The sequence below is a fragment of the Amphiprion ocellaris genome, chromosome 11, assembly GCF_022539595.1.
Source record: "Amphiprion ocellaris isolate individual 3 ecotype Okinawa chromosome 11, ASM2253959v1, whole genome shotgun sequence".
NCBI classification, from domain to species: domain Eukaryota; kingdom Metazoa; phylum Chordata; class Actinopteri; family Pomacentridae; genus Amphiprion; species Amphiprion ocellaris.
This window is the reverse complement of record NC_072776.1, coordinates 32,058,505-32,076,103: the sequence shown is the minus strand read 5'-3', so window position 1 is coordinate 32,076,103 and position 17,599 is coordinate 32,058,505. Positions and strand designations below refer to the sequence as shown.

Sequence of the window (17,599 nt, the reverse complement as noted above, 5' to 3'; positions counted from 1 at the left end):
TCTTTTTCCTCCTCTTCCTCTTCGTCTTCTTCTTCCTCCTCTTCATCTTCTTCTTCCTTCTCCTCTTTGTCTTCTTTTCCCTCCACTTTGTCTTCTTCTTTTTCCTCCTCTTCTTCTTTTTCCTCCTCTTCATCTTCTTCTTCCTCCTCTTCATCTTCTTCCTCTTCATTTTCTTCTTCTTCGTCTTCCTCTTCATCTTCTTCCTCCTCCTCTTCGTCTTCTTCTTCCTTCTCCTCTTTGTCTTCTTCTCCCTCCTCTTTGTCTTCTTCTTTTTCCTCCTCTTCTTTTTCCTCCTCTTCCTCTTCGTCTTCTTCTTCCTCCTCTTTGTCTTCTTCCCCTTCCTCTTCTCCTTTGTCTCCTTTGTCTTTTTCCTCTTCTTCTGCTTATTCATCTTCTTATACTTCTTCGTCATCTTCTACTTCTTCTTCTACAGTTGGGTTTCTTTAAGAGAGTGCGCCCCCCGCAGGACGACTGCACCGAGAAGGAGCAGCTTCAGCCGGAGGAGAACGGCAACACTGACGCTTAGAGGACCGACTGTGATGAACTGAAAGTCCAGGAGAGAAGAAGAAGAAATCAGGGTAAAAAAAAGGCCTCTGAGAGAATTCACTGTATTAACTGTTGGATGGCAGATAATGGTACTGGTTTAGGGTTTAATGAGGTGTTTTTATTTTTTACTAAATCATGTTGTGTTTGTGCCAAAAGAGAAGCTGGGAAACACTGGTCACATGTGAAATCCTCAACGTTAAAGGAAGAGTTTGACATTTATGGAAAATAAAACCCATCAACGAGTTCACACGTTTAGATCGTTTATGCTAAGTGTGATGCTACAACAGACAGCTAGCTGGCATTAGCTTAGCATAAAGACTGGAAACAGCTCGGTCCTCAAATTTTACAAACAAAAATCCAAGTATAAAAGCAACAATTCGGCATTTTACAAAATTAATTTAGCGTTAATAAACCACATATAAACATGTAATTAATGCTTCATAGCACACCATAATGGAAGCAGAAGAAATACTTATTATAGTATTTAAAAAGTACTTCCTGTGGACACACATTTGTAATATATAATACAAAATATGTCCTTGAAATACAGAAAGGTTATTAAACACTTTAAATGTTGTTAAATATGTCTAGATTATAGCAGATAAAGAGTGAAAGCACAATTTGTCATTTGTATGTTTAAATTTTTATAAAAATTAATAAGATCCAACTAAAAATCTACTAAACAAGCAAGTTTGTATTCAAACTGAAATGGAGATTTGGTGTAAAATTAAGTTTGAGATTTATTCTCATTATTATCAACATGAGATTTTCCTTCTAAGCAGCGTTTTTGGTTTATTTTGAGCTAAAGAAAGACTTAAGATGTAAAAATAAAACCCCAAAGTTTGGTTTACATTTTCTATATTCATCATTTCTTCAGAAGTGCTTCCGGGTGGACCCTTGCTAGCAGTTTCCCTTCATTTCCAGTCATTATGCTAAGCTAAGCAAACCGGCTGCAGCTTCTTATAGTTTCCAAACTGTTGAACTGTTCCTTTAACGTATTAGTCAACACGTCTGGATGCTTTCGTGGGTTCGTTCCAACACGTAAATGAGGTGACAGTGTCAAAATTTTTTTGTCTTTTTGCACCAGATCACATGGAGATTGGCCTGAATTTGCACATATTTTTATTTGTCCAAACATAAAACGGCTGCTGAGCTGCAGGTGCCAGAAGTGCTGATAGACGTTTTTCAGAGTTCTCTGGGTTCGTAAAGGACACCAGGGAAGTTTTTACCACGTCTAGATGAAAAAAAAAGCAGTTTCAAAGTCACACAGAATCAATGGATGAATGAAAAAGAGAAAATAAATGATTGTGCAAGAGAGAGATTAAATTATTGAACATTTCTGATAAAATCTGCTCAATTTAAAGCTGTAAAACGAGATGACGAACCAGAGGATTGTGGGTAACTGCATTAACCTCCTTTAAACAGATCGATCTGTCATCGTAACCTGATTAATTGACAGAAAACTGCAACATGAAATCTGCTGATGGATGTTTTTGGGTGAAGATGGTTCAGTTTTCTGTGACTGGGGACCATGGTGGAGTTACACGAGTAAACGTACTCCTCTTCAACTTTTCCTTCCTGCTTCGTGTGTCGGGGAGCTGGTTTCACGCTTCGGGATGCTGGTTTTCGGGTGTTTTATTCATTTTTTTAATGTTTTATTCGTAGTGGGTCCAGCTCATTTCAGTAAGATCGAGAAACTGTTTTTTTTTTTTTTTGCAGAAGCTATTATGTCTTTCTTTTGTTGTTCAGATCAATGCAAATGTTACGTTAATAATTCGTCCTGTTGAATTAATCGTTCGCTAAACTCCAAACCCGAATTTTTTTGGATTTGTCAGTATGTTGAAAGCGGTGCGCTGCCCCCTACAGGCCGAGGTTGCTGTTACACTTTTTGGAAATTGGTGTAAAAGTTGTGTAAAAGACGTTACGCTACGTTAGCCAAACTCATTGGTTAGCCTCATTATCAGAGAGTGCCATTTAGAAGAGAAAAATATATATTTACTGAGCACCTTTATGCATCAGAAATCGGAAATAATTTTGTGATAAATAACAAAAGGAAGGCAAGAATATGCTCAAATCGTCAACTGGTGGTCATAATAGCTTTCTAGTATCACTGTGTTAGCATGTTAGCATCATGCGTGAAGCAATCATAATCACATTTGCAACCATTTTTGCAGTAATCAAAAGTAAAAATCAGTTGACTTTTATTCGCAATGGAGTCAATGTTAGCTTAACTAGCTAACTATAGGGTTTCCGCGGGGTCACTAAAGTTAACTTTAAATCCTTTTTAATTCCATATTGAGCGTAATTTAACACATATTTCACCAACATCTACAAAGTATGAAAATATGGAAGAATTAATTGCAATTATTTGTTGTTATATCTTAAGTTCCAGCTCTATTTAAGAATAATTTCTAGAGAGGGAGCCCTGATGAACAGCACAAAATGTGTTAATGGATAAACAGACAACAATTACAGTGATTTGTTAATCAAAAGGAACTTAATCTGCAGCAGTTTTGATAATCGATTGCTCATTTTTCATGCTGGATTTAGCAGCAACATGTAAAGATGTGAGTTTTGGACTCATTAATGGACAAAAGGAATAAAAACAACAGATGAATTATAATATTTGACATTTATAAAGACGCTCTGCAAGTGGCTGCAGCCATAGCAACAGTAACTAAGGGAGGCGGGGCTTAACGAACGGTCAGTTACAGTCGTTACTTTCCCGCCTTTTTTCCTGCACTGAGGCCTCTTTGTCCTTCCACTTCTGGTGTTTTTAAATAATGTTATTTTTCCTTAAAAAATGGCAACTGAGAACAAAAATGCAACAAATGCAGGTTGCTGTTTTATGTTTTTTTTGTTTGTTTGTTTTATTTTGAGTGTGTTAATATATCAAAAAAAAGAAAAAAAAACAACTTTGCTATTTACCCATATTGGGTTTGCATTATGAATTAATGTTTAAGGTCGATGATAGTTTTAAAAATATATATAACTCCAGTTAGCGATCACCATGAAATAACTTCACAGAACACTTTAGTTAGAACTTTATATCCGCTGCTTTCATCCTTCTGCTGCCTCCAAACGCCGCTTTCATGTAGTTCGTTTCCAGTCAGACCTGAACTAAAACTACTGGTGATATCACTGAAATACTGCAGATACAAACCCTGATACCACAAAGGACAAGAGTTTATTGTTTGGTTGCCTTTTTTACACTGAGACGAGTGTTGAGTTTGTTAAAAAACTATTTGAAGGACTTTCAGATCCAACAGAATTGGCTAAAAAACAGGAGCAAAAATGATGAATTTGTCAATCATTTAACAGCAAATTAAAATTCAGAAGAACTATCTTGATATTTCTTTATTGTTGCAGTCATTTTTCAAACAATAGTCAGTTTTTCTTGTCATTCTAAACAGAAAAGTCTTTGGTTTTAGACTAAAAATGAGGCAAAGTTGAGCACTTTGGAAAGTGTTTAAATGTCAAAACTGAAGTATTTCTCTGCAAAAATCACACGTAGATGTTATTTCTGAAGAGTTTACTAATAAGTCAACTGATCAGCTGTAGTTTGATCACAAGTCATTGAAAAACAACCAGAAAACCAAATATTCACAGAAATACTCCAGAATTTCCATATTTCAAGGGAAACTTTAGCATATTCCTGGCAGACTGGCAGAGTTTTTAACATGAATTCTCACTTTTTTGATAATTCTCTGCAGATTCCTGTGAAATTCTGCACCACATTTGAAGAAACTTTGAATTACTGGTTAAAGAGACTGAAAACCGAACATTAGGGATGAAAAATGTTGTATTTTTGCTGGTATTTGCTGATTTTTAACTTTTTCTACCACTCTCTGTAGTGGAAATACCATTTATTATAACTGTGCTTGGCGTGCAGACATTAAACACAGTCCTTTATAAATGCACACATTCACTGAGCATAATAATAATAAATCTACTTCACCATACATAGAAATCACACTGTATTTATTTTTACTTTTTCAAACAAAACTGTACATTTTTAGCCAAATCAACACAAATCCCTGCTGAATATTATCGTTTATTATCCAAATCAAGCCTTTTCATCTTCAGCTTTGGGAGCTGGTAACAGGAAACTCTCAGCACACATTTTATAGACCTTCAGAGAATAAATATTTCTTACTTGCAGCCCTGCTTAGCTCATATTTCCATTTAAATGTTGGTAAAAATTTCCAATTTTGACATTTTTCTATCAAATTTAAGACCGAAACTCGTCCAGCTTTGGCAGAAAGTCGTGTTTTCCAACAGAAACTTTCTGATAAAGTCCATTTCAGAAACTTTAAGTCGACTCCGTTTATTAAAGGTAACACATGGGTTGTTGGGAGCACTGATCTGAGGTCAGCGGTATCTGACAGACTGGCTTCACTGCACTGTTCAAACCTTCCATGAAGACTTTTCTAAGGTGGTATCAGACATTTGTCTCGTCACCAGGGTTCAGCAGGACCCAAATCAATTCACTTTGACCTCAGTTGGTTCAAATTGCTCACATTATTTTAAAATTTTACTGCCATGTGAATGTTTTGAATTGAATTTTTGACATTTTAACACAGCAGAATAACAAAAGTTCCAGTAAAGTCAAAGTCAAACGTTCCTGAACCAACTGAATCTGGTGGTTTGATGTCGGTCCTGCAGCTGTGTGTCTGTGTTTGAGGGTTTTATGTTTTCTATTTAATGCCACTCTGTCTGTCTTTCTTTCTGCCAGGAGAAAATATTGACTATTTTTGATGTATGTATTCTTTCACCTAGAGAATAAAAAAATAACGATTTCATAAAGAGATGATTTCACCTTTGAACTGAAATAAACTGATTTGTTCACATTTTCATTTTGTTTTGTCTTGATGTTCTTTCTTTTACGTCTTTTTTAAAATCTTACTTTATTTTACTGTTTTCTTTCACTTCTTTTTTTTTTCTTGGTGTAAGAATTTTTTTTTTTCGAACCAGAAATGACCCAGAATTGGTCCAAAATTACCCAAAGTTGGTCCAAAATGATTCAAAATCTGTCCAAAATGTTTTAAAATGTGACTAAAATACTTTAAATCTGTACAAAATTACCCAGAGTTAGTCCAAAATGACCCACGGTTGGTCCAAAATGATTCAAAATTTATCCAAAATATTTTAAGACTTGGCTGCAATAGTCAAAATCTATCCAGAATGGCTCAAAATCTGTCCAAAATGTTTTAAAACTTGACTAGAATTGTCTAAATCTGTCCAAACTGAACCAATGTTGGTCCAAAATTATTCAAAATGTATCAAAAACTACCCAAAATTGATCCAAAATAAGACAAAGTCTGTCCAAAATGATTCAAAGTTGGTCCCAAGTGACCTGAAGTTGGTCCAAAATTACCCAAGGTTCATGCAAAATTTCTCAAAATCCGTCCAAACAGGAATTATTGAGGGTTTTTTTTAATGATTGTGTAACTTATATGGACTAAATGATTGATGTGATTTTTGTTCTGTCTTTACGTCAATAACAAGACTTTTAAATTAGCTTAAATTACAACATTTAGCAGGTACAATGTTCACCAAACAGACACAAAACAGGTTTATCCTTAAAATATTTATTCTGTTTGAAGCAGAAACATCATAAAGAGAACAGTCTTGTCTCCGTGGTTACGTCCAGCTGATGCTGCCCTGTGATTGGTCAGTTTGTGTCTGTCAGCAGGAAGCTGAGGTCGCTGCCCGGCTCGTACTCCACTGTGGGCTTCCCCCTGAAACACACAAATACACAACGTTTGTACGTACAGCATGATGAAACAACTTGTACAACAGTGTCTAAGTGCCTCCAAGAGTTACCAACACAGGAAAATATAATCAACATACTACTGATATTTATCTGCTTAAATGTTTGATTTGTCTCTACACAGCCTGCAGTTCAACCTAGAAGTCTCTAAATTTTTGTTACATGTCTGTTGATTGTAGCAACGTTAGCTAAGGCTTCCCGGATGCAGCAAAAAAAATGCAGAATTTTTGTTTTTTATTACAAAATCTGCTTTTATTTTTGACAAATTTTGAAATGAGACATGTTTTCGCCAAAATAAATCACAATTTTAAGCTTAGATTTGGTTTATTTTCCCAACAGGACGTCACGTTACAGGTGAGTTCAAGGACCAGGTGTAACTTTTAAATCCACTGTTGGGTTTAGAGGGTTGAGGTTTGGTTTAAATTGGAGTCAGAATAAGGCTAAGTTTGGCTTGGATTAAGGTTACAGTAAGGTTAAGGTAGTATAGTCATCGTATTATCCTTTAGCTGATGGTTGGTTACCTGGTGAACAATCGGGCCTTGGTGGTTCCCAGCAGCGTGGCCTTATTTCCCTCCACCAGCAGCATGGATCCCTCCCTCAGGCCCTGGAAACACCAACAACACCTTTAATTCTCTTTTTAAAGCTGCAGTTTCACCTGTAAGGATGTCTGAGATCTAACCGTGTGAACTTCCCTTCGCTGTAACTCACCAGGACTGATGGAGTGTCGGATTCCTCGTGGTACTGAGTGATCCTCTGCTCTCTGGTCTCCTGCAAGACGACAATACTGTCAGCAAGGTACACAAGGTTTGTCCAAAACGACTCAAAAACTGTACAATATGACCAAAAGTTTGTCCAAACCATTTCAAAACTTGACTAAAATGGTCAATATTTGTCCAAAATTACTTGTTAAACCCGTGTTTGTCCAAAAGGACCCAAAGTTTGTCCAAAATAACTCAAAAACTGTCCAAAATGTTTTAAAACTTGATTAAAATGGTCAATATATGTACAAACTGACTCAAAAATCGCTCAAAATGACTCAAAATCTCAAAAATGATTGAAAAACTTCAAAATTTTTAAAACTTCACTAAAATGGTAAAATTCTTTTAAAAAATGACTTGTAAAACCCAAGGTTGTCCAAAATTACCCAAAGCCTGTTCAAAATGACCCAACATTTGTCCAAAACGATTTACTGTCCAAAATGTTTTGAAACTTGACTAAGATGATCAATATTTGTCCAAAATGACCCGTTTGTCAAAAGTGACTCAAAAACTGTTTTTGAATCACTTTGTTTTAAAACTTGACTGCAAAATAACTTGTAAAACCCAACATTTGTCCAAAATGACCCGTTTGTTGAAAATGTTTTGAAACTTGGCTAAAATGGTCAATATTTGTATAAAATGACTCCAAATCTACTCAAAATGACACAATATTTGTCCAAAATGACTAAAATTTTGTCTGAAATGTTGTAAAACTTGACTAAAACAGTGAAAACAGTGAATATCTTACAAAATGACTCTGAAACTGTCCAGAAGGACCTCAAAATGACTTAAGGTTTGCGCTTCTCTTATTGTTGTAATAACCATCAGTGGCCACCAGGGGGCGACACAACACAGGAGGAAGAAATGTTTTTTGGAGCCAGAAAATTACTTTGTGTTTTTATTAGACAAAGTGGTTTTAATAAGACATCACAAAGTTGTTCAATGAAACGGAACATCACAGATAAGTAGTTTTTGAAATGATAACTTGCCTTTTAACTCTGGGGTTCAGAGAGTCGTTCAAGGACGAAGAAAATTCAAGACACCGTCAGTAGTAGCTGCTCCAGTTGTTGTTGTTATTATTATTATTATTATTATTATTATTATTATTATTATTATTATTATTATTATTATTACACTGCAGGAGTAATTACTGGGACAATATTTTCTACAGAGAGGATTTCATTTAAATGCTGTAGAAACATAATAAAAGTCTTTCCTGGAGTCTCCAAAGTGTGACAACGTCAGAACAAACGTCTCTGTTTGTTTGCTGACGCTGCATTTTATTTATCAGCTGCTGCAGTTTCACAGTTTCACGTGATGCTGAACTTCCTCAGAATGACACAAGAGAACCAACAATAAAGCAGCAACTATCTGCAGCTCAGACTGAAGCTGCTGGTTTTTCTGCAGGAGTTTGGATTTTTACAGCTGCTACATGCATCATTTTATTGTTTATATGCAGAAAAAAAGACAGACTTTATGTAAAAACTGAATATTTCTCATCTTTTTACGCCTCAAATCCTGTCTGGAAACAATTCTGACTTTCCCTCTGACGCAAAATGTCTTTAATTTCTGTTATTTTTCACGTCTGCAGTGATTAAAACACAGAATATGAAGATAAAATAATGCAACTCTACAGTTTGTTTATGTGTGAACATTGTTGTGCAGTAATAGATTACATGTAGTTGGGATTACATGATCAAGTTTTTAATAATAAATAACTAAGTCTGAGTAGAAATGTGAAATTCTGGGAGTTTCTGTAAAAATCAAACAGATTTCTCTTTTAGGTTGTTGAAGTGTTTTTTCCCCGAGGCTCAGAGGATTATTTATGATCTGAATGTGTTCAAAGTACTCTGAGATCTTCTTTTCTTTAGAACTTATCGTTTTTTCTTGGACCCTGGCAATAAAGACGATCAGTGATAATGCTGATGCAGCAGATAATCGACCAATCAGAGTGACTAGAATGATCTAATCAATCATCCTGAAAGATAAAGAAGCTCAGCAACATTTTACTGCAGCTTCTTATCAGAGAGGAACTTTAACAATTAGCATCTGACTCTGAACCTCCAGGAGATTCTCAGTAGTTTATTTGTCTTCTGTCACACTTTTACTCTGTGGGTTCATTTTCCACTGCAACATAAAGTCCTGCAGCTCCGTGGAAACAGAACAATCGTGAAGAAGGAGAGAAAACTCCTGCAGTACGGCATAGTTGGAAGGCATAAAATCTTTTTAAAAAAGGAAAAAAACTAAAGCTGAATTTGATATGTTTGTCCAAAGTCACTCAAAGTTAGTTGAAAATGACTCAAAATCTGAACAAAATGACACAAAGTTGGTCCACAGTGATTAAAACACTGTTCAGAATGTTTCAAAATTTGACTAAAGTAGTCAATGTTGGTTCAAAATTGGACAAAGTTTGTCCAAAATATTTTAAAAGTTGACTAAAATGGTCAATATACGTCCAAAAGGACCCAGTTTGTTTCCAAAATGACTCAAAAACTGTCCAAAATTAATTACAACGTGACTGAAATAGTCAATATCTGTACAAAATTACTGAAAACTTGTACAAAAAGATCCAAAGTTTGTCAAAAAGTACTCCAAATCTGAACAAAATGATTCAAAGTTGGTCTGAAATGATGCAAAAATTGTCCGGTGATTCAAAACCATCCAAAATGTTTTTAAACTTTGCTAAAATAGTTCATATTTGTACAAAAATGACTTGTAAAACCCAATGTTGGTCCAAAAAAGACCCAGAGTTTGTTGAAAATGACTCAAAAGCGGTCCGAAATAATAACTTGACTAAAATATCATTATCTGTCTAAAGTGACAGACAACAAAATGACTCAAAGTTGCTCCAGAATGTTTCAAAACTTGACTAGAACAGTCAGACCCAATGTTTCTCAAAAATAACTCCAGGTCTGAAGGAAATGACTAAAAGTTTGTCCAAAGTGATTCAAAAGCGGTCTAAAATCATTGAAAACCCGACTAAAGCAGTCAATATCTGTCCAAAATGACCCAACGTTGGTCCAAAGTGATTCAAAAATTGTCCAAAATGATTCAAAACCTTTCCAGAATGTTTTAAAACTTGACTAGAACAGTCAATATTTGTACAAAATGACTTGTAAAACCCAACGTTTGTCCAATATTACCCAAAGTTTGAGAGAAAACTGCAGTACTGCATAGTTGTAATGCATATAATCTTTCAAAAAAGGAAAACAATAAAACTGAATTTGATATTTATTTTCCAAAAATGCAACAAAAAACACCAGTTTAGCCAAAGAGTCTCTGAATTTTTCTAATGTGATTATTGGTCTCACCTGAGTCACTGATAGCTTCATGGTTGAGCTGATTAGTGCAGAAATTTTAGCTTTTTACAGAATCTAATCAGTGCAAATACACATTTTTCTGCAATTTTAAAAAATAAGACGTGAAATAAGTGATTTTGATGAGATTTCACAGATTTAAAGGTTGGATTTAGGGGAGTTTTTTGACAAAATGGCATGTTGCAGTTAAGAAAGTTGAAAATCTGATGATTATTTCTGCTAATTTTCAAATAAGACGTAGAATAAAGTGATTTTAATGAAATATCACAGATTTGTGCAGTTTTGGTGAAGGAGAAAAATGGGAAAACACACAAAAGTAAATAGTAAAAACTACATTGAAATACGTGAAGACAACGAAGAAAGACACCGAGGGAAAAAAAACACACAAAAGACTATTAAAATATACACAAATACATAAAGAAAAACCATCAGAAATAACAATAAAGAAAAAATACAACAGGATAAACAGGGAAATGAAACTGACAACTCTACAGAAAAGTACAAAGAGAAAATACACAAAAAACATGGAGAAAAAAATACAAAAAACAAGAGAGAAGTTGCAAAAAAATGGCAGAGTAGTGCAGAATTTTTAGTTTTTTACAGGCTCTGATTAGTGCAAACACACATTTTTCTGCAAATTCTTTTAAAAAGACGTGCAAAATAAAGTGGTTTTAATTAAATATAAGTACGTCGATTATACAAAAAAAATCATCAAGACAAGTGAAGAATGAAGAACAATGCTCAGAAAGACACTGAGAAAAAAATCACAACAAAAAACACTCCCAAAAAATACAACTACACAAAGACAAAACAATCAAGAAAATACACAAAAACACATTGACAAAAAACACCAAAAATCAAAGAAAATACACAGAAAGACGTAGATGAAAAAATACACAAAAACCTAGAAAATTACACAGAAACAACACAAAATTACATAGAAAAACATGGAATGCATGAAGAAAACACTGAGAGCTGAAAATTTCAGATTCTTGGTTGAAGTTCTGCAGTTTCTGGCTCAGAAATGTTGTCATTGTGGTGATTCTTTTTTAAAGTTAAAATATATTTTAAACCCAGTGGTGAGGTTTGCAGTTTGGGTAATGCATAAATAATGTAACTTTGAAAAACGACTCCCTGTAAAGTAAAAGTCCTGCATTTAAAATCACATTCAAGTCCAAATACGCAATATGAGCTGCATGTAGTGAAGTAATCAGAGTTAAAAATCAGATTATTAGATGTAAAATATAGAGCAGTGGATGTTTAAATTATCATAAAATAGTAAAACTAAAGAAGAAGCACCATAAAGCTGAGCTTTAATGAGCTTTAACCAGCTTTAATGAGCTTTAACGAGCTTTAAGGAGCTTTAACGAGCTTTAATGAGCTTTAAGGAGCTTTAACGAGCTTTAAGGAGCTTTAACGAGCTTTAAGGAGCTTTAACGAGCTTTAATGAGCTTTAACCAGCTTTAACCAGCTTTAACGAACTTTAACGAGCTTTAACCAGCTTTAACCAGCTTTAACAAGCTTTAACCAGCTTTAACCAGCTTTAACGAGCTTTAACCAGCTTTAACCAGCTTTAACGAGCTTTAACCAGCTTTAACGAGCTTTAACGAGCTTTAACCAGCTTTAACCAGCTTTAACCAGCTTTAATGAGCTTTAACCAGCTTTAACGAGCTTTAATGAGCTTTAACCAGCTTTAACCAGCTTTAATGAGCTTTAACCAGCTTTAACCAGCTTTAACGAGCTTTAACGAGCTTTAAGGAGCTTTAACGAGCTTTAATGAGCTTTAAGGAGCTTTAACGAGCTTTAATGAGCTTTAACCAGCTTTAACCAGCTTTAACCAGCTTTAACCAGCTTTAACCAGCTTTAACCAGCTTTAACGAGCTTTAAGGAGCTTTAACCAGGTTTAGGAACGTCTCCGACTCACCCCCATGTGGCGGCTGTTGGGGTCGGCGTCCAGGAAGTGTGGGTTGATGTTGAAGGGCACGAGGCCGATGGCAGAGAAGGACGGCGGGTAGACGATGGGCATGTCGTTGGTGGTGTTGATGCTGACGGTGGCCACGTTGGTGCCGGCGCTGGAGCCCATGTAGGGAACGCCGTCCTGTAAACGACAAGGAAGAAAGACTCTAAAGATGGAGGACAGAGGGACGGACGTTTATACAGTTTATAGCTTAGTCCTTTTTATTTGTTTCCTGCATCAGAAAGGGGATTTTGTTCATTTTCTGGCAGCAGAACTTAGTTTAGCTGGACTTTATGGAGTTTCTCAAAGGATCCTGCAGCAGGTTTGGTTTCTTCAAATGAACTAAATCGGCAACAAAGGATGATTTTTATCATCAAGTGCTTATTTGTTTCATGAATCCATTCATTATTTGTCTATAAGGCACCAAAAAATTCTGAAATCTGCAGATATTTGGGATTTTTTTCCTCATTTTTTACTTGAAAAATGAGAAAAACTCCCAGTTTTGTTCATGGACTTCTGCAGCAGTTTACATTCAGTTTACAATAAAATATGACCTAAAAAAAAACTGCAAATCTACACTTCGGAGATGCTGAAATCTGCAGATTTGGGGGATTTATTTTTCCTCATTTTTTACTTGAAAAATGACCAAACATTCTGCATTTATTGTATCAGCACAAAATTCCCTGTTTTGTTAATGAAGGTCTGCAGAAGTTTACAGTCAGTTTACAATAAAATATGAACAAAAAACAGTAAATCTACACTTCTGAGATGCTAAAAATCCAAGAACTGAGAGAACAAAGTTGATAGAATCTGTCCTCTAAAAGTCGTCTCATCATCAGCCTGTTTTCAGATATAAACTGTTTCACCTCCATCACTCTCCTCCTGATCTCCGTCACCACCTTGTTGTCATAGAGACTCTTCAGCAGCCGGAAAGTGTTTCCTCCTCCTGAAGACAGAAGCTTCTGTTAGTGTCTGGATGCTGAGAATGATGGCAAACAAAACAATCTGCAGGAATCAGCAGGAAAACTCTTCACTGCTGCTTTACTTTTTATTTTATTCTCACCTATAAAAATGCCTTCAGCCTTCCTGACGGCGTCGACGGGATCTGAGGCCTCGTGGATGCTGCTGACGTCATAACCTGCAGAAAAACATCAGTCTGTGTTTTCAAAAACGAGGATTTAAAACAACAAATACACAGAAAGAAAAAAAACATTTAAAAAAACTAAGAAAACACACAAATATATATATTTTAAAAAAAAACTTTCACTAAAGAACACGCACACAAAAAAGCGAAAAATACAAATACATTAAGACAAAAACTAGGAAAATGCACAAAATTACAGAGAAGAAACTAAAATGAAAAAAACACAGAAAGGCAAGGACACAAAGAAAATACACATTAATAAACATATAATAAAGAAAAATATAGAAAATGGAACAAAAGTGCACAGAACAGCTCAGACAGTAGACAGAAATACACATAAATACACAGAAAACACTACCCAAATATATAGAAAAGCAAAAAAACTAACAAAAAAACACACACAAAACAAAAACAAAAAAAGGCAAAGGGACAAATACATAAAGAATACACAAGGAAAAAACAGGAAATACTCAAAATGCACATATAGACAAAGTCAATATGTAGAACAACTAACTAGAAATTCATAAAGAAACTACACAGAAATGTAAATAAATATTTAGAGAAAGTAAACTGATAAACTTAAAGAAAAACAAAGACACAAATGATCCCAAAAACCCACCGAGACTCTTGAACTTGTCTCTGGCTGTCTTGGTATAAGCGTCTCTGTCATGGAGAGCATATGGAACAAACAGAACCTTCTTCACATCTCTGAAATACACACACAAAAAAACAAAAACTGTCAGTAAAATAAAATAAATTCATACAATCAATATAAAGACAAGACAGATTTGATTACGTGAGCATTAATCCTAATTCCAGCTAAAAAAAAATTACATTTTATTGGCTGTTTAGCAATTAATACACACTTTCTGTAGCACGACACCACAACCGCTACACTTAAACACAAATCTGAGGTACATTTGGTTATTATTCACGCTCATAGAGGCGTGTATGTTTGGTATTAAAGGTTTGATTTGCAGCATAATCTCCAAACCAAACTCCATTTGAAAATCTGCCATTTTAAGGATCGTTTCACTCGTCATTTACAACATGACTTCAGATTTGTGATTAATTTTTTCCACCAAAAATAATCCCCAGAAACTGCAGTTTTATGCCGGATTTCATCACGTGTATGTCACTTAATATTATCATTATATTATTATAATAATATAATATAATTATAATATTATCTTAATTATTATCAAATACGTTCATAAAAATGCGGTTGTTTCCCGTTAAAGAAGAAAATATTACATTTCTCAATTTTTAAATGGAGTTTGCTATTGGTTTTCTAGAATACAGAAAAAAATCCTGAACTCCTGGTGTATTTTCTACTTAAACTGAGCTTCTTACAATAAATAAAACATAACATAATAATAAATATCATGTTTTTATACAGTAGCACCCTTAATTCTTAACATGCCAAACTCCATTTCAATATCTGGAGTTTTAGTGTTTGTTTTGGGGTTAATACACATCGTCTATAACAGGACTTTGAGCATTTTTTAGATTAAATTGTCCATAATAAACAAATATTTGTATGCTGAATTTTATCACATTATCATAAGTTCACGAATCATTACCAAACGTGTTCATAGACATATGTTTGTTATCTGAATATTACAGAAATCTAAAATTACCCATTTTTCCAATGGAATTCGCCATTTCCTGACTGTGCTTACTTGTCAACTTTTAGTTCCACTACCAGACAACTGCTGAGTCAGTTTCTTTTTCTGAATGTTTCTTAAATATATGTAATAATTAGAATCAGAAATACTTGAAAATGCCTATATTACAGTTGCTCCCGTTCCAAGTCAGAATATAAACAGTACAAAACATACAGATAAGTCCAAAATATGAACATAAGTACAAAAATATGACCTAAAATGTGAACATGAGTAGAAAATGTGTCCTAAAATATAAACATAAGTAGAAGCAGTACAAGCATAAATCTAAAATGTGCTTAAATTTAACTTGTTTCCAAGTTTCTCGTACCAAACTCCATTTACAAATCTGACGTTTTAATGGCCGTTTCCTGTTAAAAACAAGGCTACCTCAATATGATTTTTGCCATTTAAAATTAATTCTGTTAAAATATGAAAGTATTGCTGCAAGCCGAACTCTACCACACGCCTAATAATTAACAAGTAACTATCAGACATATTTATATTTTTATTAATATTGCCTGATTACCTCGATAATACTAAAAATGCTCAAATTTTAAACGGAATTCGTCACGTGTCTAAAGCGACTTTTTTAAGCGCTTTCTGTCCAGTAAACCTTACTTTCCGAAGAAGCTGGAGATGTTCTGCTGACAGTGGTCCAGGTACCCGCTGCCGTGCAGGGTGGAGTTGGACACCAGCAGCAGCCTCCTCTTCATGGTGACACTGGCGGAGCTCCGGCTGAGAGACGCGGCTTCGGTCCTCCGGAGCTCCGGGGTCAGAGTCCAGCTGAGAGCCGCTGATGGTGCCTCTCTGTCGTGTTAAATCTGCTCCGATCTCCGCTTAAAGTGTTTATTAATTCATTCAGATCAACACACTCTGCTGCTGTTTTTATGTTTTTAAAGTTTATTTTGATCAAAAACAACAACTTTTATTCTGCAGACTGTTAATGTGAGCTGCTTTTCCACCGGAAGCAAAACAGCTACTCACATTGCTTCTTTCACAATAAAAGCTCTGTTTTCTTGACTTCAACTCTATCAAAATAAAAGCTTCTCATTCATCATTTTCTTTCTCCTTTTGTTCTTTTTTCTTCATCGTGGGTCCACATCTGTCAAGAGTGATAGAAATTTCTTCATCAAGCCACTTTTATGAGAACAAAAGCATCTTCTTCTCATCTCCTTCCTCTTCTTTTCCATCTTCTCTGTTTTCCTGCTTTATCTTCTTTTGTTCATCATCTTCTCCTTCATTGCCATTTTCTTCTTTTGTAGCTTTTACATCTTTATCTTCTTATTCATCTTCCTCTCCTCTTTCTTTTTTCTTCTTCTTCTCATCTTTTTTCTCCTTGCTATCTTCTTCATCTGTTTCTTCTTCTTCCTCATCATCTTTTTTTTAAATTTCTCTTCATCACCTACTTCTTCCCTTTCTGCTACGTCTTCTTTGGCCCATTTTTTTGTCAGGGGAAAAGCTTCTTTCTCTTCTTCTTCCTTTTCTTTTTACAACACTTTACAGAGCAAATTAAATGAATGTATTATAGATAGATGTTATACATAGATTAATGAATTAAGTAGCAGGTGTGAAACTGCTACTAAAGGTAAATATAAAAACTAATTCTTCACTTTTATTGATATTGATCTGTGCAGTGAAGCCAACAACATCACAGAATAAAATCATCATAAAAATCAAAAGTTCTTAAATGCAAAAAGGGGGGGTTTAAAGGATTTAAAAAGGTTTTTAAAAAGTACATTAAAAATAGGCATTATTATTATTTTAAATTTGTCCCATGTTAAGTTTAGACACGTAAATTGTGATTAAAACTAATATGTTTAAAATAGAATATATTATTGAAATAAAATTCTCCAACTTATTTCTTTTCAGTTTATTCTCTGTAAATAAATAAATATAAAATCTATTAATAAAATAAATATTTTAAAAAAATACTATGCATTTGTTTATCAGATGATTTTTTTCTTTCTATAAACATGTAACTCTAAAATCAAAATAAAATTTGAGAAACAAATCAGAATAAAAGCTATTAATAAAAGAAATGCTTTTTAAAAATGCAATATATTTGTTTGTTATATGTGTTTTTCTACCTATAAACAAGTAACTCTAAAATCAATATAAAATAAGACAAATAGATAAAAATAAAATCTATGAATGAAATAAATAGTTAAAAAATACAACATATTTGTTTTATCTGTTGTTGTTTTTTTGATCTATAAACATGCAACTCTAAAATCCATGTAATAAATGGCAAATAAATAAAATAAAATCTATTAATAAAAGAAATTGTTTTAAAAATACAACATATTTTTTTGCTTTATATAAATTATGACAAATAAATAAAAATTAAATCTATTAATAAAAAATAGTTTTTAAAATACATTATATTTGTTTATTTTATCTATTTTTTCTGTCTGTACATGTGCAATTGGACAACAAA

At 34.1% G+C, this 17,599-nt stretch overlaps 2 protein-coding genes across 2 annotated transcripts in view; one reads left to right on the top strand and one right to left on the bottom strand.

Moving 5' to 3' along the window:
• Window positions 1-5,402, top strand: part of itgav (integrin, alpha V) — a 66,397-nt gene extending 60,995 nt beyond the window's left edge. Inside the window, exon 32 of the mRNA XM_055015101.1 lies at window positions 434-5,402. Within this exon, the coding sequence (XP_054871076.1) occupies window positions 434-526 (93 nt within the window). The 3' untranslated portion in view covers window positions 527-5,402. The remainder of the gene's footprint in view (window positions 1-433) is intronic.
• Window positions 5,403-6,121: 719 nt separating this feature from the next.
• On the bottom strand, window positions 6,122-16,121 carry si:dkey-69o16.5 (Alpha-aspartyl dipeptidase-like). Its single transcript, XM_023269544.3, has 8 exons — window positions 15,781-16,121; window positions 14,115-14,203; window positions 13,415-13,489; window positions 13,218-13,297; window positions 12,319-12,492; window positions 7,028-7,087; window positions 6,841-6,923; window positions 6,122-6,287 (listed from the first exon to the last, which is right to left on the bottom strand). The coding sequence occupies exons 1-8, from the start codon at window positions 15,873-15,875 to the stop codon at window positions 6,221-6,223; spliced, it is 723 nt and encodes a 240-aa protein (XP_023125312.1). The 5' UTR covers window positions 15,876-16,121; the 3' UTR covers window positions 6,122-6,220.
• Window positions 16,122-17,599: the final 1,478 nt, after the last annotated feature.